Source organism: Ambystoma mexicanum, chromosome 8 (genome assembly GCF_040938575.1).
Source record: "Ambystoma mexicanum isolate Mex_15411 chromosome 8, UKY_AmexF1_1, whole genome shotgun sequence".
Taxonomy (NCBI): domain Eukaryota; kingdom Metazoa; phylum Chordata; class Amphibia; order Caudata; family Ambystomatidae; genus Ambystoma; species Ambystoma mexicanum.
Window position 1 is genome coordinate 499,276,751 of NC_090929.1, and position 23,345 is coordinate 499,300,095.

General features: G+C 45.4%; 1 protein-coding gene across 5 annotated transcripts in view; it reads right to left on the reverse strand.

Annotated features, from left to right (window-relative positions):
• Positions 1-23,345, reverse strand: part of NADK (NAD kinase) — a 798,433-nt gene that overhangs the window by 219,134 nt on the left and 555,954 nt on the right. For all 5 annotated transcript variants that reach the window (XM_069610162.1, XM_069610161.1, XM_069610163.1 and 2 more), the window contains one exon: positions 10,645-10,728. In XM_069610162.1, coding sequence (XP_069466263.1) covers positions 10,645-10,728 — 84 coding nt within the window. The remainder of the gene's footprint in view (positions 1-10,644; positions 10,729-23,345) is intronic.

Sequence of the window (23,345 nt, forward strand, 5' to 3'; positions counted from 1 at the left end):
GTCAACTAAGAAACCCGCACATTTTCAGTTGCTCACACTTCACAAAGCTCAAAGAAACAAAGCATCCTCCCATCTGAAAATAATCACTCTGCTGTTCAATCCCTTGTCCATGTGTATATTGATTTGCAAATTGTCTCTTGATCAACATTGCCAATTCAATCACTGCGTGTCCAGGATCTAGTTGCAATGCTAGCCGCCTTATCCTTTGACTAAAGAAGTCAGGCACATCAATTCTCTCCTAATCTCTCAGCATTAACTCACCTTAAATGTCTTCATTTCCTTCAAGAATGATTGCCTCTTTTGAAAGGACACCCACCTATGTGTACTCAGGTACCCAATTTGTCAGTTGCTTCATTGGGGCTGCCATTTATGTGCCAATTCTGGCAGGAACAACTCGTGCCAGGGTTCAAAAGTTCCTGCCATGGCATGAACCTCACTATCAACGCACTCAAGACTAGAAATCACGGTGATGGGTTTTCATGAACCAGTGTAGAATAAAATGTCACTAGGCAAGGACGTGTTATTTGTACCCTGGTTTGATCTCGGTATCCGTGTTTACAGCAACAGGATCTTGGATGCACCAAGTGGAAAAAAGCACCTGCCATTTGAAACATGTTGCAGGAGGGTTCCAGAGATTCAACAGAAGATTTCTGGGTGTCTCATTCGTAGTATATCCTATAGCTCATCAGGCTAAAGCTGTGTGATGAGCACTGTGAGTGAATTATGGGATTTGACAAAATGAAACAACCGAGAGCCGCTGAAAATGTTTTTCTACAGAATCCACTGGCCTCCCAATGGGTGCACCCAATATGGTACAGGCAAAACTGGGTGTCAGGAATATTGAGAACAAGCCACCTTAAGACCCTTCTTGCTAGTGGTGGAGTTTGGGCTTACTCAGACCCCATAATTGACAAAGCATGCTTTGCCACTATTAATACTTTGGACACGGCTAATGGTTGGAGACTATTTAAATATAACAAATTTCTGAGTACCCAGATTTGCTTACCAATTAGAGATCATGAAGTTAAAGGATTTTTTGGGAGCATACGAGGAAAGACATTTTTTATATCAAACTCGAGACTGGCTTGTTATTTTGATATCAAAACAGCTGGTTAAGTTGTCACCACCCTGTATGTGCCAGGAATAAGTAAAGGTTTTCATGGGAATTTTGACCCTAGATTCTGAATAATGGATGCATGAAGCAGAGTAATTTGAGATCTTATGGAAATGTGAGAATATGGTGGAGACATTCTTTTCTTTGCCCGAAATACTGATTGCTGTGAAACAAATGGCTCAAACACCTCTTGATAGCATCTAGCATTTATGCGACCCACGAGGCTTGGACATGGGCAAGAAGCACTGAGTCTGCAGAGGTGATATGAGCAATTTCCCTAATATATTTGGACAGCATGGAAGGTCTGAAACAGTCGCAACATTGATGAGAAAGTTGGAGTTAAATGGGTGGAACTGTTCCGCTTTTTTATTCTTACATTTCTGATAAATTGACTAACAGATTTAGGCTGACTAGCTATACAATTGGGATAGGGTTCTGATTTTCAGGAAGTTCTTAATAGTAACAGGCCTTCAAACGAGACAGAAGGAGCAATTTCCATCGCAGGCCCCATTGGCTCAACTGTGGTCCTGGATCCCTAAGGCATTAACAATTAATAGAAAGAAATAGCAATGCGTATGGACTGCTTGTTGGGTCCCTACTCCAGTTCTACTATTACGAAGGAAGCTCTGGCACTGGGGTCCTGGAACACCAGGGGCTTTCTGCACTTGACCAAGGAGGGTGGGTGGGGGGTGCCAACTTGCGTCTATATGATATAGTATGCTTACAAGTGTCTTGGCTCCAGGAAAAGCCAACAATGGATGGATATGTTGTAACCTTCGCCCCAGCCAAAAAAGGTGTTCTGGGTCGACCGTTCTCTGGCTTGATAACAGCTATCCGCTCTGGCTCCGGGCTACACTATCTGAAAACACTAAAAACAACTATATATTTGCTGGCTATCTCGCTACGTTGGGAAAAGTACATCGGAGCAAACAACAAGCCAACACCAAGCACGTTGATCATCATAAACATGTACTGGAATCCCCTAGCCATGAATGACCACACCTTTCTTTTGCTGATTCAGCAAACCATGGACGACGCACTCGCAGAGTGCCCAGAGGCTTTAATGATAATATGTGGTGACTTGAATGCCACTTGCCCTCCAAATGACGATTTGATTGATCCTCAGAAATCCTCTTCACTGAGAGAAGAAAGGGGCTGCAAGTGGCTAGCTCTCATGAGTTGAAGAGCCCTACATAATGCAGGCGATCTGTTTCCAAGACACACCCGTGTTCCCACTTGGGACAGGGGGAGTTCTTACGCTGACATTGACCACATCTTTGTGAGTACTCCACTTGCGGCATTAGCAATCTCCTTTGTGATCGCTAGAAATGCACTTGACTACTTCAATCTGCTAAGCCCAAGGTGGAAATCATGGTCTACTCGAAAAACCTTCATGGCAACGCAAGTGGAGACTAACAACCAAAAAAAACGCCTCAAACTATCAGCAGATTCTCTGGCGAAGATCACCCTGCAATATCAAAGGGGGGGGTTGGGCACGAGCGGTCTAAAGAACACCCAAGCGCTTCCAGATTACCAACCTCTCCTGGTTCCTTTCTCCTCATTGGTTAACATGCCCAGTCTTGAAACAAGATCACATACCCACGCATACTGTGAGATATTGGTAGAGAAGCAACGAGAATTAAGGAAACTGAAAATGAGAGGAAAGACACATCCCTCGCAGGAAAACCAAGTACGCCTTCATACAGCACATACAATCTATAAGTCCTGGATTAAGCACCACCGCCTAATTTTGCACCAACAAGATGCAGAATCCATGCTGAAGCTTGTGAGCGGTCATCATCCACGAGAATTTTGGGTGCTCCTAAGATCTACGGCCACATCTCCCGAGTCAGCACCATTAAACAACATTGGCGAAGAAACCTGGACACTGTTCTTTAAACAACTTTTTCAGGCGTCCTCTGCTACCCCGTTTCCAGAGGAAACTACTCCACTGGAACCCTGGATAGATCTGAGCAACAAAGAGCAGATATTAAAAATCCTTCGCAAACTGAAAGCCTCGAGAGCCCCCGGCCCCAATGGCATTACCAATTTCGACCTCAAAACAAATCCAGAGGCATGGTCAATACTGATTAGTGAAATCTTCAAACGCTGCAAGGAGTGTCCTGGGCTACCACCACTGTGGTCCTGATATACAAAAAGGGCTGCAAAGAGGATCCAAGAAACTACCGCCTCCATAGCCTTACTAGACACTATTGGTAAGGTCTTTGGGGATCTTCTGCTGCATCAGTTCCAGCGTTGGGGTAAAACTGCCTCCTGCGCAGACCCATACCAGACGAAATTCACAAAAAACACGGACTTCGGCCAACATCATTTTCTTGAGCGCGCTAAAGAGCAAAATCATAGATGGTGCACCTCGAGTTTTTGTGGCCTTCATTGACCTGGCTCAAGCTTTTGACCAGGTCAATAGAGAGATTCTTTGGCTAAAACTGAAACAATGTAATTGTCCTAGCAAAATAGTCCAACCCATACGCGCCCTACACAAAAACACCAAGCTCCGAGTGAGACTGATTCAATCTGGCACGTTGTCGGAAGAAATTTCAGCTGGAAGAGGGGTCAAGCAGGGCTGCCTTTAAGGATTCAGAACCTTCTATTCGCTCCTTTCCGCCCTCCATGGGCTCGCAGAAAACCACACGCCTGCTTTATGCAGACGACATGATCCTGATGGACCTCACCCCGATTGGCCTTCAACGCCAACTAGACAACTTGGCCTCTTACACACACGCCAACGACCTGCAAATTAACGTGGCCAAAACCAAGATACTTGTATTGCAAAAATCACAGCGTCCAAAGGAAAAACTGATGGTTCCTGGAGGGAGCTGCCCTTGAAGTGCAACATTTTAAATATCTGGGAGTGATCCTAGACTGCTCAAGAATAAATGCAACCTTGCAAGTGTCTCTACTGGAAAAAGTAAAGAAATTAGCAGCCCAGGCGCGTGCACTGGACAACAAATTTGGCAAATTTTCCCTGATGCCGATGATCAGATTCTACCGCGCGAAGGTGGTTCCCTCACTCACCTACGCCGCTGAGGCACTACCGCAAACACCTGTGCAACTATGGCCAAGGCTCGAAGGTTACTTTTTGCGCACTAACCAAAATCATCATCAAAGCTGCTAATCAGGAGAGAGCTAGGCTCGTTATTGCTGGGAGTGACAATTGAAATCAAAAACATGATGTTTTATAGGAAAACCTTATTACCGGACTGCACAAATATCCTAAACATAATCAGGGCAGAAACTCTAGGCACCAGCTGCAGCGTGCTGAAAAAATGGGAAACATCTTGCAAACTTAAGCTGTCTGAAATCCATTTGTCCGAAGAAAATAAAAAAGAAAATGGCTGAGTGGGACTGGATTAGGACTTTGGACTGTGCAGCAGTGGCAAAATCTATAAGCCATTTGCTTCCACACACGAGTAAACTGAACGTTGTTCCAAACTATCTGAGCAAATTTCCCAATAAACTAGTCAGAAACCTGTATGAGAGCTCGTTTAAACTTACTCAAAACACAGGAGATCTTGGCAGTCAGAGGCCAAAGAAACACAAACACATGTTGATTCAGTCACAACGTTGACGAGATTGAAACCATTCATCACCTATTGCTTAACTGCCCTGGCACAAAGCCAATCGGAGAAAAGTACCTGCTACCACATCTATCAGCTTCTTATAGCAAAGACGAGGAACTATGGTGGGGCAGGCTCATGGGCGGCAAAAGGACAGCTTGGACAATAGCCGCAGCACAGATGCTGAAAACAAATTCTGGCATCAGTTAGTTAATGTGAAATTTTTTTTCTTTTTCCTCTTCTTCTTTTGTAAAAATCATTAATTTGATTAAAACAAGTAAATAAATAAATAGTAACAGACCATTTATAATGTTCATGTATTCTTAAAAAAGAAATTACCCCTTTAAATAAGATTTCCATTTTGTAATCAACTGTGATCTCGATTTGTACATTTATGATTTGTTCACTTTCGTAAAAGCTTGTAGCTATGGGAACAGCATGAAATTGACTGATTTACAGAGATGGATACAGAACTACTAGAATTATATGCATCAATTATAACAATTCATGGACTCAGTACAGAACCCTCTTCCACCAAACGCAAGACTGGCCCTGTATCTACATCTCCCTTAAAATATCCTCAGTATCTTGCCTCCTTCAATCCTACATTACTTGACAAATGGACTCAGTCTCTCAATTACCTCTCGAAGACAATCTGATATCTTCAACCTACTATTGTTTGTATTTCCAATATTTTGAGCATGCAGAACTTCATTTTTTCAAATATTTTGATAACCTTTTCTGTTGCATCTTAGCCAGACATAAATAAACCTATTTCCTTTCATGGTTATGCATGTGTTAAATGAAGATCAATACATGCAGTGACACATTGTGTGCCAAACTAAAGGGGATAGTGGGGAAGGCAAGTGCTATGCTGAGTTAAAAAAGGACTCATGAGAAAGTGGGAGGTCAGATGCATGCTGAAAGGTCAAGTCATCTTGGGAGATGAGTGGGGTGCCTTGGGTGCAGTCAAAAGGGGCACAGATTCCAACAGGCCACTGAATACAGCACCTGAGCATGTTAGAGGGAGTTTAAGAGGCACCACTCAGCCTGTCAATGACCATATTTAGGAAGGTGAAGTGGGCTTCTGTGGTCCTCAAATTTCAAGCATCTCTTTTTCTGAAGCAAATGTTCTTGCTTCCAATAACCCTTAGAATCTATCTCATGATAATGAGTCGAAGTTTATAGTCTAACCCCTGTCCCTCATAAGACGATGCTCGTTTTGAGTTAAAAAGGGTAGAATATATCAAGGGAGGGGGGGGGGGGGGCAGGGAGAGAAAAAGTGAGAAGAGAGGCCAACAGAGGAGAGAGAAAAATAGAGAACGTGAAAAAGCGAGAGACAGAGCAGCAACATGACAGGTGAAATGGAACTCGTCTGCAAGAGGCAAGTGGTATAAAGTGCAGGGTTGCAGGTTGGTCTGCCTTGAAAGGCCGACACTTCTCTTCTCCAACTTCACTCTAATATACACCATCACCTTACACTGGACACACAAATCCCCCAAAAGGTGGCAGCCACAGAACTAGCCATTAGCACATCAATATGAATCGAGCTATAAATAAGCTCTCGTCTTTAGCCCCATCACACACTCAAACTGTCTGTACTCTATCAGATCTTGGGCTCTTGCGAATGGATAAGCTTCATAACAAACACTCACACAGCCGCTCTCTCAGTGCCACACTCCCCCTAGCCATCCTAATAACCTTTGCTATAGATATCACAATAATGGTCTCTATACTTCCTCACCCACACCCGGCACATCACACTCATTGCCGCGCAATGAACTCACACTCCACTCCACCAGACCGTAACATCACACAGTCTCAGCCACCTAACCTAGCAGTCAGACGCCACAGACTCAGAAACCCCACATCTCCCAGACCCAGACACCTGCCATGTTCACCCACACCGCTCACCTCAAGAAACTCTAGATTAGGCACCTGCACTGTGCCGACACCCCACACCAATAGCTGCAAAGGCATTGCCCCCCTCTCCTCTCATTCCAACCCTCCTAAGCACCACCACGTATTAAGACTCACAGTACCACACACTACGATAAGTACACATTATCACATCCCAAAATAAAAAATAAAAACTATTGCACAATACCCACCTCTCAAATGTGCACTGCTGAACGTACGTTCCCTACCCACACATGCCTTAGAGATAAATGACCTACTATCAACCATAATCTTGACCTAATAAGCATCACCGAAACCTGGCTCATTGATGCCTCCTGCCCAGCCATTTCACTAGCCCTACCCCCAGGCTACGCCATCCTGAGACAAGATAGACCTGACAAAATTGGAGGGGGAGTCGCCCTTATCTACAAAGATTCACTCTCCATTAGGCTATCAGACCCTAGTACATGGGGTGGAAATGCCAACATCCTTTCAGCCAAGCTTACGCTGTCTCCCAAAAATTCAATCAATATACACATCCTGTATAGGCCTCCTGGACCCCCCAGCTGACTTCCAAGACCACCCCTTCCACCGACTTAGTAACATCAATAAATCCTCTAAAATCCTTCTACTAGGAGATCTAAACTTAGGATACAATGGCCCAAAAGATGAATCTGCCTCAACCCTAGCTAAAGAACCAGCAGACCTAGGATTCTCTCAAGGAGTACACGCTCCCACTCACTCTAAGGGCCGTACCCTTGACTGGCTCATGGATCACAACTGTGCATCCAACATTATCTCTAACACGCCTATCCCTGGACTGACCACACCTGCATTGAATTCCTCATCCCCACCACCCCTAGTCCCAAAGCTCTCACCCACGCACCACCAGCCATAACAAGAAGCTCAAAAAAACTGAACACAGAGAACTTCTGACCCTACCTTAACAACCCTTGCTTAGCACCTCCTTTCTCTCAGGATCCTAATGTGCTATCAGCCATCTTCAACGATACTCTTACCAATGCCATAAACACAATAGCCCCACTTGAAAGAAAGAAAAAATCCTTTCACTGTAACTCCTGGTTCTCGGACGAACTTCAAACGCTCCGCGCACAAAAACGTCAGTTACAAAAAAATGGCAAGCGGACCCAAGTGACTAAAATAAGAACCTCTTCAAACAGATAGCCCTACAATATAAAAAAGCTATAATCGCAGCAAAATCAAACTCTTAATGAGAGGATCTCCAAGGCTAACTCGCAAGCTAAAGAGATATTCACAATCTTTAATGAATTAGTCAAACCACCGGCAAGCTCAGATGAGATAATTAAAGACAAGGCCTGGTGTGCTAGCATCCAGTCCGCAATGGTCAATAAAATAGAGCTCCTCCAAAAAAAAAAAAATTCACAACCACGGCAAACCTCTCCCTAACCAAATGACTAACCCTCCAACACAAGCCAAGAGTAGTAAACCCAAACATGCCCAATTTGCCTTTAGAGACACTACCGAATCCAAGGTCCTTGAACTTATCAAACACCTCAAACCTCAAACCATCACTCTGCAAAGGAGACATATGACCCCCCCAAAATTATCAAGGAATGTGCTAACGAACTTGCCCCTCTGATTACTGCCTTCATTAATGCTTTATTCAAAACAGGTTCCGTACCTAACAGTCTCAAAGAAGCCTGGGTACGCCCCCTCCTAAAAAAGACCACACTTGACCCAGCTCAGCCCAACAACTACAGGCCTATAACAGTGCCATTCCTTCTGAAGCTCTTGGACAATGCAGTTCATAACCTGATCCAATCATACATAGAAGCCAACTCCATATTGGGTAAAAGGCAATCTGGTTTCCGTGTAGGGCATGGAACAGAATCCGCCCTACTAGACCTAAAAAAAATCAAATCTCCCATATCATGGACAAAGGTAAACCTGCCCTGCTCCTCCTTCTTGAACTATCAGCAGCTTTTGATCTGGTAGATCACAAAAAACTAACTACCCATCTCACTAAGGCAGTCCAGTTCTCTAAACAAGCAGCTTCTTGGATTACGTCCTTCCTTGAAGGTAGAGCCATGAAGGTCTTCTCTAACATAGCAAACGCCGACCCTACAACTATAAATTGCGGTGTTCCCCAAGGATCATGTACAGCCCCCACCCTCTATAACCTCTTCCCCAAACCCGTCTTCAACCTACTTGACTTAATGGGTGTAACATATACCAATTATGCCGACGAAACTCAAGTACTCCTACCACTATCTGGCTCCTATCACCAAGACGCCACGGCCTTACACGATATCTATGCTACAATCCAAGCTTGGATGGTGGTAAATGGCCTTTGTCTTAACGGTGACAAGACTGAAATCCTTATCCTCGGACAGAAAAACACAATAACAAAGCTAAGTCCCCAATACGCCAACTTTAACAGACAACTCCACCATCACTGTATCCTCATCTGTCAAGACTCTAGGTGTCCACATTGATGCAAATTTATCTATGAACAAACAATTTTGCGCCATAGCCTCTGCATCAGCCTAAAGCACCAAACTTATCAAGTCATTAAACCCTACCTATCCGCACCCAACTGCCTTGAAATAGCCAGAGCAACAATAGGCGCCAAACTCGATTACTGCAACGCTCTCTTGGCTGGCACCTCCTCCAAAAACATTCACAGATTACAAACCACACAAAACAATGCCCTAAGAGCCACTATGAGCATCCCAGAAGAGACCATGTATCCCAAGCCAGAAAAGCTGCACAGTGGTTACAGGTCAAAGACCACATTACTCTCAAAATTCTCACCATCACACACAGGTGCATCAACAACACAGCTCCCACAAATCTAGCTGAAGCTATATCAAGAACCGCCCCAACGCGCCCTTCCAGAACTCAGTACACCAACCAGCTACACATACCACACATCAGGAAAGCAAAAGCCAGAGGGCTATGCTTCTCATACATTGCACCTAAACTACTCACTCCCTGCCCCCCTCAGAGCTGAAGCATCCATATCAGCTTTCCGTAAAAAGCTCAAGACCACTCTCCTGAACCAACACTGCTACTACGTCCACTGTTCCTAATAGGTATATTGTAATATAAATGTAAGATAAATAGAATGTAATCTATGTACATATGTTGTATCCTCTCTCTACATTCACTCGACAAATGTAATATTTTTATACAAACCGCTCACGATATGTAACAAATGTCGACGCAATATTTTCTGTAACTAAGCATGTTTTTGTAACAAGTGCCACGATGCCTTTGGGCTGTTGTGCGCTATATAAATACGAATAAAACAAATCTACTCCCAAGTCTCCCTGCCAAACCCACAGAGCGCACATTGGCCCATAGGAACTGGGTACTTCCAAAGTGCACCCATCAACAATACAGGTTTTGCATCTGCCTCTCCCTCAGTCCTGTTCCACTAATGACCATCCACCCCTTTTCCTACAGAGCCACATGCAGCAAAGCCACCCTAAGTGTCTGAGGGAGCTATACAAACCATTTAACATTATGTTACATAGGGGAATGATCTTGGTGGAGCAGACTGGTGGAAGAAAGGTTGCTGAGAGAGAAGTGGGAAGTCTACAGAAGGAAAAACAAGACAAGTGCCTTGTAGGGCAGAGAGGGATATAACCCAAGATCACATAAAAAAACTGGTGGTGGAGCAGCAGGAGTGACAGGGGGAGTGTGCAATCTACTTTAGGGTGGAGGCATCGTAGTACATAGCTAGAGATGTAAGGTAGATCAAACAAAGCAGGAAATGGAACTTTGATAAAAACGAACTTTGAAGGACGGAGAGATGGATCTAGGGAGTAGTAGCAATTTGAAGGTGCTGGAAACGAAGTGGCCAAAATACAAAATCCCTTCGTAACACTGGCCTGAAGAGCATGGTAGTAAAACAGTGTACAATTAAATTCGTAGGCAACGAGTATGTCAAACGACATGAGAGAAAGGTCACAGTACATGCTTATACTCAGGCAGAGACGTTTTTGATCGAGGCACAATGGACTGGTCAGTCATGAATGAAACGATAACACGACATTCAATACTCACATGATAGTCTTGGGATTCTGCAGTACACAGGCCTTTGGTCCAAACGTGGTAACTGGGCATGGTCCGTGCATCGACCGGGTCCTCCTGAGAAGGGAAAACAAAAGATGTATTAATGTTTGTAGGCACAGCACTTCGATATGCTGCTTTCTCTACACATCCAGAAAATGTACAACAACATAAGTTCACCGCTTTGATAGAAGAAAAACTAGGATAGGCTTCAAACCACAGTAAGAAAAAAAAAAAAAGAAAAAAAAAAAAAGAAAAAAAAAAATCACACTGGCAACCTAGCAACAATTACAATTAAGAGTGTAAGGAATGTGATGAATCTAGCAAGGTCATCACTTCCTCTCTGGGGAAAAAACTCTTTCCCCTATGGCCATCCAGACAGTGGAGTGGCTGCCTGAGTGAGGACCGTATGGAGGGAGACAACCCTCATAGGAGGGAAGGGGATTCACTGGCAGGAACATGGTATCCCCCTTTCGACTCAAGGTATGACAAAAACCGTTTGATTTCCCGAACCGGCAAGGCATATTGTGAAATAGACCCAGTCCATCCACAGTGACAGTAGGGCTCTTTCCTATTCTTTTTGCAAAACAACTGAGATGAGGAAGAGCATGAGAGAAATGCAGAGCACTAAAGCTGCAGAACTAGAGACGCATCTAGTGGTTGGGTGGATCCGATACGTGCCAAGACATTTATAACTCCAGTACAGCCCGGGAAGCGAAGAAGAAGCCAGCTGCAGAAGGGGACAGGAGAACTCCTACTGGCGCTGTCTCCGAGGTTGAATGTATGCCGCACTGAGGCCTGCAGCAGGAGATGCTGTGGAGAGGAAGCCTCTACAGCACTACAAACGGCACACGCTTCACTGCACCACAAACAAACCACACAGCCTTGCACAAGCTACCAACCAAAATCATACCTACACTCAGCGAATGGTGTAAACCAAACTGAAGCTGCCAACACATCAAAGATCTGTTGCTCCTTCCTCCCGCTCAGTCCTACTAACTTACACTTCCCCTTAACCTCTTGCTTTACAGATTCGTCAGAGCGCCAAGGGCCAACGCAGGTGGTGACAGTGCGCTTTATAAACCTGTAACATAACGAGTACCAGAGAGCAAACATGGCACCAGCAGAAGGAGGATGTGCCCCACTAGCAAAACCAAAGACCACAGCGAATGCTGTAGCAGCCACAGGAGACCAGGGCGCTTTGCAGCATGTACTTTACACCGAGGAAAGAGACATTCACTGGGCAAACCTGAGCAAGGTACCTGGGACACAGAGTGCATTACAGAAGAATGAAACGGATTAAAGAGATTCGAAGACCCATTGGCTGAACGAGTCAAACTGTTACATGTGGACAAAACTCTGGCAGGAGTGTATACCAGGCAATGTGATTGCGAGTCTGGGACCCACACCAGATTAAGAATAAACTATAAGAATCAAGAAAAAGAAAGTTAGCCTCTTGAATGAGTGGAAACAAGGGAAAGGGAGCAATAGCCCCTGGACTGGAAAATTGCATATTCCGAGAAAGAGAACTGTGCGTGTGAGCTGTAAAGGAAGCTGACAAACACAGGCGAAGAGAGCTCCCTCCTGAGAAATATGGAACTTTGATTATTTGTTTATTTCTGCACCTTTTGGAACTTTGTGTTGGAACACTGAAAAAAGCTACAGATTTCTAGTTGAAAGACATTATCCTTTTGCATTTTATTTTGAGTTTAGCAATCAAGGTTCAGTTTAGGATTTTTGACACAGGACGGAGAACTCTTATTTTTGGACATTCTGACACAGACATCCTTTAGTTTAGTTGAGGCAGGGAACCCCTTTGTACCGATAGGGTGAGATAGGTCTTTCTTCTCCAACCCTTTTTCTTTAATAAAAGTCATCACAATGCCCCTGTGGCCGAGTCTTACTCCTGATTCATTACAGGAAGCAGACTTTAATGCTGAACAGATCTATAAATCAGTAAAACATTGACTCACTTGGACCATAAGGAAATCATATTCTCTCTCCCTGTTGGCGAGAAAACAAGAATCAGGGAAGGTATTCTGTGCTTGGTGAATCTGCTGGCAAGATCCTCTACTGTTCTTCCATACAAACTGAAGTTCCTCACAATGGAGAAAGTCAAGCTTTATTTTCAGGGCACAGAGCAGAGTAAATGAGTTAAGATGCAATAGTACGGTCTACAGAAACGTTCCCCAAACCACAAACACTTGGTTAGTATTAGCTGCAAGTCACACCCGACATGGGACTGATTCTGCACCTGCTCTTCCAGATATTTAGATAAACAGGCATGTCGGGCACATTTTCATATAGAGTAGCTACATCTAATGGTCAAAGATCATTACATAAATCTAGAATTATGTGCAATTTTCACAGATTAGTAAATTTTAGCGATGTGTACATGCTCGCTAACTATATTGTGGGCTATAATTAAGAACTTGCTGGGTTGCACTGAACAGTTTGGTTGTTAAACAGGCTACCTATCTGCACTGACAATGAAACCAAGTGCAGCTCCATCATAAATTCTTATTGGAGAAGTGTTTATCTAGTCAAAATTAGGATGCCCTAGCTGCCTATTAAGGGTAGGTCAAACATCAATGTTTTTTACGTAACACTTGCTACCATTGTTTTGTGGCAATATAAATAAAAAAAAGGTACTACTATTAGCCAGGAGTGGCTCGTCCATAATGGGTTAGGGGGCAGCGACCCGCCATTTCATTCACCCATTTTTGGAGGAGCCGAAGCTTAAATTGTTAAAGGGAAAGGTGGTCCCCCTTTGTCTGTTTCTGTTCCCCAGGGCGCATGTCCAATGGACCATGCAATGATGGGGGGAGTTATGCCTCCCCAGCCTTGCATGGCCCATTGGGGATGCAGGCTGGGGAACTGCACCTTTTGAATGTGCATAGGGGGCTCTCCAGCCGCGCTATGCACATTCGGATGTCCTGGGGCAGTACTTTAGGAGCGCTCCTGTGCAGGAACCAGAAAGTGTTATGTTATGTTTATGTGCTCTTTGCCGTCTGGTTCCCAATCCTGCTGGAGCTGGAGGGTGTTCAAAGAGGCGCTGGTGGTGAGGTGCATCCAGAATGGGGCAAAAGTATGTATGCATGCATGTGTAATGAGTGAGTGTATGATGTATAGGTGCGCATGTGAATGATCAAGTGAATGTTGTGCAAATGTGTGTGCACGCATTTGTGTTTGCTGGTCGCGGGCACTGATTTTGTAAGGGGTAGAGAAAGTAGGGTGCATGTACTACAGCATATATAGAGTAAGCATGAAAGTGTTATTACATGGCTAGACAGGCATTTCGGTGCCACCAATCTAGCTATTTCTTACTGCGGCGTGCATTTTTTTACTGTGCATCTATGATGAAGCAAGCAGGATATATGTTATTACATGGCTAGAATAGCATATTTTGGTGCAGCTAATCTGGCTATAATTTCTCACTGTGGAATGGCATTTATTGGCCATCAAACAAAGAAGCAAAGGGAAAGGAGAAGGTAAGGTTCTGCACCCAGCCCTTCCTGCCTCAGCCATTATTTATTTCCCCACCTACACTGTACTGAAAAGCCAGAAGCTCATAAAAAGCGCAATCCATGCTGCCCAAACAGTCCTCTGTGCCCACCCATCGACCTACCTACCTACCTTGTACCTCCCTCTGCCCACTCTTCCAACCTCAGACTGGTGGATTCTTGGGTCACAAGACCGGAACAGCCTTTCTCAAACAAGCCCACTGGGCAGCCTTACCCAGGCAGCCACCAAAATGCAGAGGACAAGGAAAGTTTGCTGGTTCGCCTGGCGCCCCACCCTGCACTGCAGCCCCTTGCTCCCCACCAGCCCAAGTGATCAGTGAAAAGAAGGTAAGGGACAGCATAGTATACTCAATTTGTTTCTTGCCACTCTCTATCTTCACCACCGAGATATTCCCCCCGTCAGACTTTTGTCACTGTGAATGTTACCACTGTGTCACTGTCATTTTGAACTTGGATGTTGTGAGTTTAAAACTTTACATTTAGCTGCTGCAAGTTAAGTTTGAAGCCTGCCACAGTGGGACTTCCTGAACTTTGATTTTTGCCACATTGAGATTCTATCACTTCGAGCTTTGCTGCTGTGAGTTTTTTTTTTATTTGACTTCATTGAGTTTTGCAACATAGAATACACAACTTTTAGCATAGAGTTAGTAGCTTGAGGAGGAGTGGGGGGAGGAGAGGGAGGACCCACCTTACATGTGTTCTAACGTAACCATATGGTATTCTGTACCAACTTTTATTTCCACCTTTGGGCACTCCCACCACATATGCCAGTAGTTGGCCCTCTCGCCGCATTGATGCCAACAAATGGGGCTAGCAGACTGGAACATTTTGGATAACCAATCAGGGTCATATTGCTATTGGAGGAGTTTGATGGCATGTATCTTATATTGGGCGGCTAGCGATACTTGCGCAGCTCCTCCACAGATCTTTGCCTATACGTCTGGGTCCAACTCCATGTTCAAGTCCCGTTCCCACCTCCCCCTCAACTGAGCAGTAAACCCCTTCCCCACCTCTACAAATGCTTTATACATATCTGAAATCAAATGTTTGGTTTCTATTGTTGTCGAGCAGCTTTTCAAAGAGGGTGAGGTTTCTTTGTAACGTCTCCTTCCATTCATTTCTCACGAGTACCCCTTTTAGCTGCAGGAAGGAAAAGACTGATAATGGGTGTATTCCAAATGACTCCGAGTTCGGTGATTGACCAGGAGCGTCTCCCTCTCCAGAGCTGTCCCACCCTTTCAAGGCCTGCTTCGAACCATGTTTGGAACCGGTCAAGATTGGGTATCTCTTTGCGGATTCCCAGGACCCATATGTGGCTCAATGGTGACGGCCATGTGGTTATTCCTCTCAGGTCCGCTCCGCTTCCTCCAGATTTCTCACAGGGTGCCCAATATCATATGATTTTGGAGCAGTTTGTTTCTCGGGACCCATAGCCACTATGCAACAGTGGCGGGTGCTAGATTCTGGTTATTGAGGTACACCCACTGCAAGTCCGTTCGTCCTCTTAAGTGGGGAACCATGGCTCTTAGTTGGGAGGCTTGATATTATTTTTTGATGTCAGAGAGCCCCACTGCTCCCTTTTCTTTAGGTAGGACCAGAGTATCATACGCAATTCTTGCCTTCTTCCGCTGCCACAAGAACTTCAAAATGGCCTTTTTGGTTTCCTTAAAGAATGTTTCTGGGAGTCGCTCAGGGAGCATTTGGAAAGGGTACAGAAACCTTGGAAGGCAAATGATCTTGACTGCATTGACGCTTCCGAGCCACAAGATAGTAAGGTTCTGCCACTTATTTAAGACTGCGTAAAGACTGTATCAAACTAGGATAATTAGCTTCATAGTGTTTCTAAGTCTCGCATTAGATTGATCCCTAAATACCAGAGGGTGGTGCCACCTAGTTCAAGGCCAGGCCGGGCTAATCTGTTGGTGGTATCGGGGGTAGGATCTTGTAACGGGAATACCATGGATTTGGAGCTGTTGATCTTAAACCCTGAATACTTTCCATATTCTTCTATTATTTGGATAGCCCTCAGTATCGATGACATATGGTTCTTTATATGCAAAAGAATATCGTCCGCATATAGGGCGACCTTATATTCCTTCCCCTTCACTTGCAGTCCCTCGACTCAATGGTCCGGCCTGAGCGCCTGGGCCAGGGGTTCCACAGAGAGTACAAAAAGTATTGCTGATCAGGGACAGCCTTGTCTGGTGCCTATTTCTAAATGGAAACATTTCGAATACTCGGAATTGGCAACTACCAATGCTTTGGGTGATGTATATACTGCTTTAACTCCCCTTCTAAATATTGGACGCAGACCCACTTTTTTTAATACAGCCTCCAAAAAGCCCCACTCCACTCTATCGAACGCCTTTTCTGCGTCCACAGATAAGAGAGTTGGGTCCCCCGTCATTTTCTTTGATTCGTGAATTAGATGCAGTGTCTTGCGAATGGTGTCAGCCCCTTGCCTCCCTAAAATAAACCCCACCTGATCAGAGCATTAATCGGGGCATGTGTACTTCGAGCCTGGCTGCCAGTACCCGCGTATAGATTTTGGCATCGCTATTGAACAGTGAAATCGGGCGGTAGGACCTGCACTGGTTAGGTTTCTGCCTTCCTTGGGGATTACTGTGATGAGCGCCTCCGAGAAGGATTCTGGAGCCATTCCCGTTTGAGGATATCAGTGAATAACTACACCATGAAGGGAAGGAGAGAGGACTTAAAGGTTTTAAAGAAGCCGGCTGTGTAGCCGTCGTTGCCACGTGCCTTTCCCAGCGGCAGCCGCTTTATTGCTTGCTCAATCTCCTCACTTGTAATTGGGGTGTCTACTTGCTCTATATCCTCATGGGAGAGCCGTGGCAGATCTATCGCTTGTAGATATTGCTCTAGCTGCGCTTGCTCCTGTACCATTTCTGATTTATATATGCCCTCCTAGAACTACGCATACCTTTGTGAAATTTCCTTCGGGTTTTTTGTTAACACACCTCTGTTAGGCAGAAACCTGTGCAGCTCCCTTTGGGAACACTGCAAAAGATTTAGGACTATAGGTGTTAGCAGTAAACCCTCTTGGTAGCAGTCTGTACCACCCAGATTTACCTGGTAGCTGTGGCTGAGCAGTCAGACTTCCCTCAAAAAGAGTTAGGCAGTATGCAAAGTATACACAATAGGCACTCAGATACAACAATACAAGCAAACACGGACCAGAGCTTTGGTAAGAAAGTATATAATTATTTATTTAAACACATACTGTTTGAAACACTCCAGCACTCTTATTGTAAAACACTCTAAACACAGTTACTATTATGATATATACAACCCTTATTCCTCATCAGACAAGTCTTAGTTAACACCACTTCCAGACAGAGGTGAGCGCTTAACTATAGATGGCACTCCAATAAGTTCATGAAGAAGGGAGGGAAAAAGACAGAATATGGGAAGGTACACCACTCTAAGCTTTAGGAACACTATTAGCAAGGCAGAAGTGCAGAAGTCACTTGTGAGCCAAAGTCCATAGGCTGGGCACACTCTTATAGAGAGCAGAGCACAAATGCGCCCAAGATCACACAGTTACCCTAGGCTTAGAAAGTCTTGCAGAGAGTTCGAAAAGAGTTTGGAGAGGCTCAGAAAAGTTTAGCCAGGGTGTCCCAGGCTAACCCAGGTTCGAAAGCCGGGGGCTAAATCTACCCCGTACAGTCGGTGGCAAGGGAAGCCGGGCGGGACACGGTACCTTAAGTGGGAAGGATCCTCCAGCGGTCGCAGTTGTTCCTGGCAGTGGGTGCAAATCTCATCGTCGTCCAGGGGAAGAGAAGATCTCGACTTGGAGGAAAGATGAAGGTCGTTGCACTACCAGGGAAGAAACCAGCCGCAGAGTTTTCCGGTTAAAGGTATTACACTTTAATTCGCGGTAAAACGTAGTATCCCGGTTGCCGGGGTGCTTGGCACAGGCAAGGCGGCCACGAGATACGTCGGGAAGGCGAAAAGACGGTGAAACTGGTTATCCCCACCAGTCAAAGGAAGCAGACTCTCCGGCAGGAGATCTCCTCTGTCGTTGGGAAAAGTGGTGAGACGGTCCAGCAGGGCTCCACCGGTGGTGTTGTCGTGGCAGGTCGGCTCAGCTTCTCCCTCGTCGGATTCTTAGGTCCTGTGGCGACTTCTCAAGTTCCAGTCCCCAAAGCCCTGCTTTTATGCAGAAAACCCCCATTCACTCAGCCTAGCTGTCACTCAAACATGCTAAGTGGTGAGCCGGCCGGCTCTCCACTTGGGCCAATCAGGACGGAGTGCGACTTGAGTTGCCTAGGCAACTCAGTCCAGGGTGCCTAAATCCTCCTCCACCCCTCCTAAGTACCCCAGACAGAGTGGCACCATTTTGGAGGGCTTCTGTGGAGAAGCCCGCCAAAAAGTGGAACAAAGGGCTCGACTTGGGTTGGAGTCACAGAAGAGAACACAAACGCCATTTTAGAACCGAGTTTTGGCAAAAAACACCAACCAGAGAATTAATATTAATTAAATAAACCGGCGGTATGTTCGAGGCTATCGTAATTAAATAAATAAAGATAGTAGCCTCGAACAATGGGAAAATCCCATAAAGAAGTATTCGCGGTTGAATATAAAAAGTAGTATCCACTGCCACCAGCCAAAACTCGATCAGGGGGGACGGAGACGTGCCCCCCCGACTAACAGACCCCGGGGCAATCGAATTGCCCCAGCCAGTACATCCACAATATGATGGTTTGTACTGGTTCTGTTCAGAATTTAAGACTAGTAAAGTCAATGGTGGCTTTACAGACCCTGGGAGACAGTAGTCAGTCCGAGGGTATGGAGTCTATACTGGGGAGTCACTATGACACCCCTGTGTTACTGCACTGAGGGTGCTGTGTAACACACATCACAAAAACACATGAAGCCGTATGGAGTAAAAGACCCCATAGCCCATTAAACACATCTAGAGTCAAAGGAACACACTCAAATCATGTCCAAGAGTGAGGGTAAGAGAGTCTCACTCTTGGCAGGAGAAAAAAATAAACCCCAAAAATCCAGCAAAGCTGCTGGGGTCTCACTAGGTTAGGAAATTCAGCCTAAACAGAGAATTCTCCCTAACAACCTCCCTCCCCTTCTATGCTAAGGATCGCTTGTTCCGCGCGTTGGCCTCTCAGTCTAGCCGCAAGTAAAGCATCTGTATCGTCTCCCTTTTCATAGCGTTTCTGTTTGAGGAACTGCAATTTACGGGTCACATGGTCCTCCTCTAGGAGTCGAAGCTCCTCTCTTATCTGCCTGGCCTTGGCTATCTTTTCAGGATGCTCCTCGTTAGAGTTGCGGACAGCAATGTCCAATTGTGCAATCTTATTCCATAGGCCCACCTCTATCAACGCCCTTTCCCGTTTCTTACTCGCCCCTTCTCTTATCAATATCCCCTTCCCTGTCACCTTACCGGCTTCTCAAAATACTCTCTTGGGCACATCCCCAGTGTCATTAAGGTCAAAGTATTCCTTTAGCCTCTCTCCTATCTCTTCCCGGAACAGATGGTCCTTCAGAGAGTCTCATTACAGCGCCATTTCGGCCCTCTGTGCCTGCTGCAGTGAGGTTTTAACTTCACATTTTGCCACTTTGGGCCTCTTATTACTGAAGTTTACCACTAAAGGACTTTATTAACTCTGAAGTTTGCCACTGTGAGATTCTGTCACTTTGAACTTAGCTGCTGTGAGCTTCATAACTGAATCTTGCCACCGAGGGACTTTCTCACTTTGATTTTTGCCACTATGGGCTCCGTCTCTCAGAATTCTGCCGCTGTGAGGTTTGAAACACTTAATTGTGCCCTGCCACACGTGACATGGCCACTGGGAGATCTTGCCACTTTTTAGAGCCTGCCACCATTAATTTGCCACCTCTGAACTTTGCCCATAACACTTTGAACCCCCCACTACAAATTCTGGCCAATTTGAACTTACTGCTTAAAAATATACCATTTTGAAGCTGGGGTTCCCATACCACAAAACATTGCCACTGAGAAATAACCAACACACAGAGGCTTTTGCCACCATGAACCCGCTACCACCGTGAGGTCCCAACCTTCAGGAAGCTAATGCCACATTGAGCCACTCGCCACTGCAATGCACCATCATCACGGGATCTTATACCTATCAGGCCCTTACACAGTGAGGACTTACCACTCTGAGAATCTGCCATTGCGAGACATCACCATCACAAGCTTCTAGGACTATGAGGCCTCTGCCACAGAAAATCCACACCAACAACCAACCCCCTGGGATAAGGGCACAAGTTTTCCCCTGGGAAAGTTTGCACCAAGATAGTTTCACCCACAGAATACTTCTGCACCTGGGATAGTCTGCCACTGAGATAGTTCTGACCCTGGGGTGGGTGCTTGCCCCCTAAGATAGGGGCCTGCTGCTAGAAAAGTGAAACCCTGGGATAGTCAAGGTCCTGGGATATTCCACCCTTTAATATCATCCTACACACTACATACTACATACCTCGCTCTATACTGGAATAGCACAAACACAGCTCAAGCAAATATTGCCACTGAAACACCAACAAATGAGGAACACTGACCATGAAAAAGTAGCCACCACCCCCAAAATCTGTGCGACTGAACATCAAGGAGGAAAAAGAGAAAACACCCTGTGGACAACCAGATAACCCACCAGGAATAGACCTAACCTAACTGGAAAAACAGGCCAATAATAAGACAATCCTAGCCTCTATCCAACAAGAGACCACTGCAAAAAAATCCATCATACCAGGAAAGACTGATGCACAAGTAGCAGCCAAAACAGAACAAACCAAACAGAAGATGACCAACAATCTCAAACTACCACACCCGAGAACCAACCAACACCAATAAATATCACACCTAACTGCCCACTGGAAGAGAGCCTCTTTGCTGGAACAAGAGTAAAAACACTCTTATCGTGCTACCCGTTAACTTACTACTTACTCACAACCAACAGCCCACAAATACCCTAAAAACACAAGGAGGAATACTGCAACACAATGAACAGACATGAAAGCCACAGAAGCACAACCAAATTAACTCATTACACCATTCGTCACAGAAATTTGGCGAGACAAACCATCAACATGAGCAAGTGACAACCCCAAAGAAAACATCAACCCAAAACAAAAACTTAATGAAGAAACAGAGGCAAAATAAATAAATAAATAAAACCAACAAATGCAGAATCGAAAGAAAAAATGACGCAATACCAACTCACATTACCAGTGACGCCTTCAAAAGACACCCAGAAAACAAAACGATAGACTGCAACCTAGTCAAAGCGAGATCAATGTCAAACACCTAAGTGATGGAGGAACAGCCATCCACTGGTCACCCAGTCTCACTCCCTCTTCTCTCAACCTCCTCCCACAACATTCTCTCCTCCTCTCCCAAGTTCTGAAGCTCTAGATTGTTCAGCTGTTTGCTTCCTCCAGTATTCACTATACAACACACCGCCTTTCCTTATTTCGGCTAACACCATGTGTCCACTATAAGAGTGGTGTCCACTATACATCCACTGTAGGCCTTCCGCCACCATGTTCTGGCATCAAAGCAACTCTCTTTATTCCATACTTTTCTCTAATCTCACTGAATTCCCCAAATCATCTTTGATCAAACAGGGCCTCGAAAACACTGAGCTCCCTTTATTCACATGTCTAACCAACTTCACTCTTGCGACTGCTCCTTTGGGCATGCGCACATCACGCACGCAGTTCATCTCATCATACCTTTCTTTAGCTTTTCATCGACTCCCCAAGCTCTTCATCTTTACCTCCTCATCTTGCATCTCTACTTCACCCATGCTGTATTTCCTGAACGAGCCGGGATTTAACCTAGTTATCCATTTCCTCCTACGAAGCACTTCAAAAGGTGACACAACAGTAGTGAGAAGCGGCACCAACCTGTATTGAAAAACTCTCTCCATCACAGCATGCATCCAATCCCCACCTGTTGCCATCGCTATCTTGATGGCATCCAGATGTGTTCCATAAAACCTTTCTACTATAACGTTACCCTTTTAATTATACAACTCTTCCATGTCCCTCAAACACTGCAGTCCAATAGTCTGAGATGAGCTTACGTGGAAAGCCCTTGACAAAATATGGACCCCAAAAAAATGGCACTAGTCTCTACATAACGATTTCCTTTACTACACAGACCTCAGACCATTTAGAGAACATGTCCACTGCCACAATCACAGTTACCCTGAGCCCCTCTCACTACCAAGGTTCTTTCACCAAGAGTTCCCCTCCTGGTTGGCTTCTCACAGGAGTAAGGCTGGCTCCTTTGTTCAGTGCCTACTGGGCCTAGAGACCAAGCTACTTCTCACTGATTAGGCCCAACAAGGCCGAAACATGGCTGGGGATGCTTGTGGTCTCATGCAAAAGGGATGTGACCTAGCAGTTCAGGCTGAACTGCCTCTTTTGGGGTGGGATCATGCCTGATTTGCATATGGGCTTTACCCTTCTGTAATGGCTTGCCAGGTGAATAACAATGGTCTGGACGGTTACCCAGAGCATTGCCGGAGGTTGAAGATTAATTCTAAACCTTCCAGCCATCACCTCTTGTGTTTTCTCCCTTCTGTTCAGGGTCTGTCTGTTCCTGGTTGCTTTCCATTTAGTAAGCCCAGTTGAATTGAGGGCTCTCGTCACTGGCATCTTGCTCCTTGAAGTGAGGAACACAGAATGACCCAAAGTATTTGTCTTTATTGTATTTATGTAATGTGGGGTTGATTGCATCCACTCAGTATTGGGTTGACTTAGACCCGTTTCCCTTTTTGTAAGCCCCCACCTCCCCATTTACCCAATCATGTTCCTGCATGCGGTCACCACGATGCCTCGCCATTCCGTAGCAAGCCGTAATGAGGCTCTCTCCCTGCCTATAGTGGGGTGGTGGTTCCTTGTGTGCCCGGTGCTGTCGACCCACACCTTTCATAGGGTTGCATCTCACATACCAGCTCCTACTCTCCTTGCTCAGAGTCGCAAAACGCACTCCATTCCACGCGGTTCTTTGCCTCCTTGGTGCTGCCGCCTGCACATCTTCCATAAACAACTTTGGCGGCTCATGTTTATGGGGAAGGCTCCAAATGGCATTGTAGGGGAGTTTGGGGCACAATTCAAATTTAAGGGGTGCAGAGCAATGGGCTTGGTAGGGCCACGAGTAAA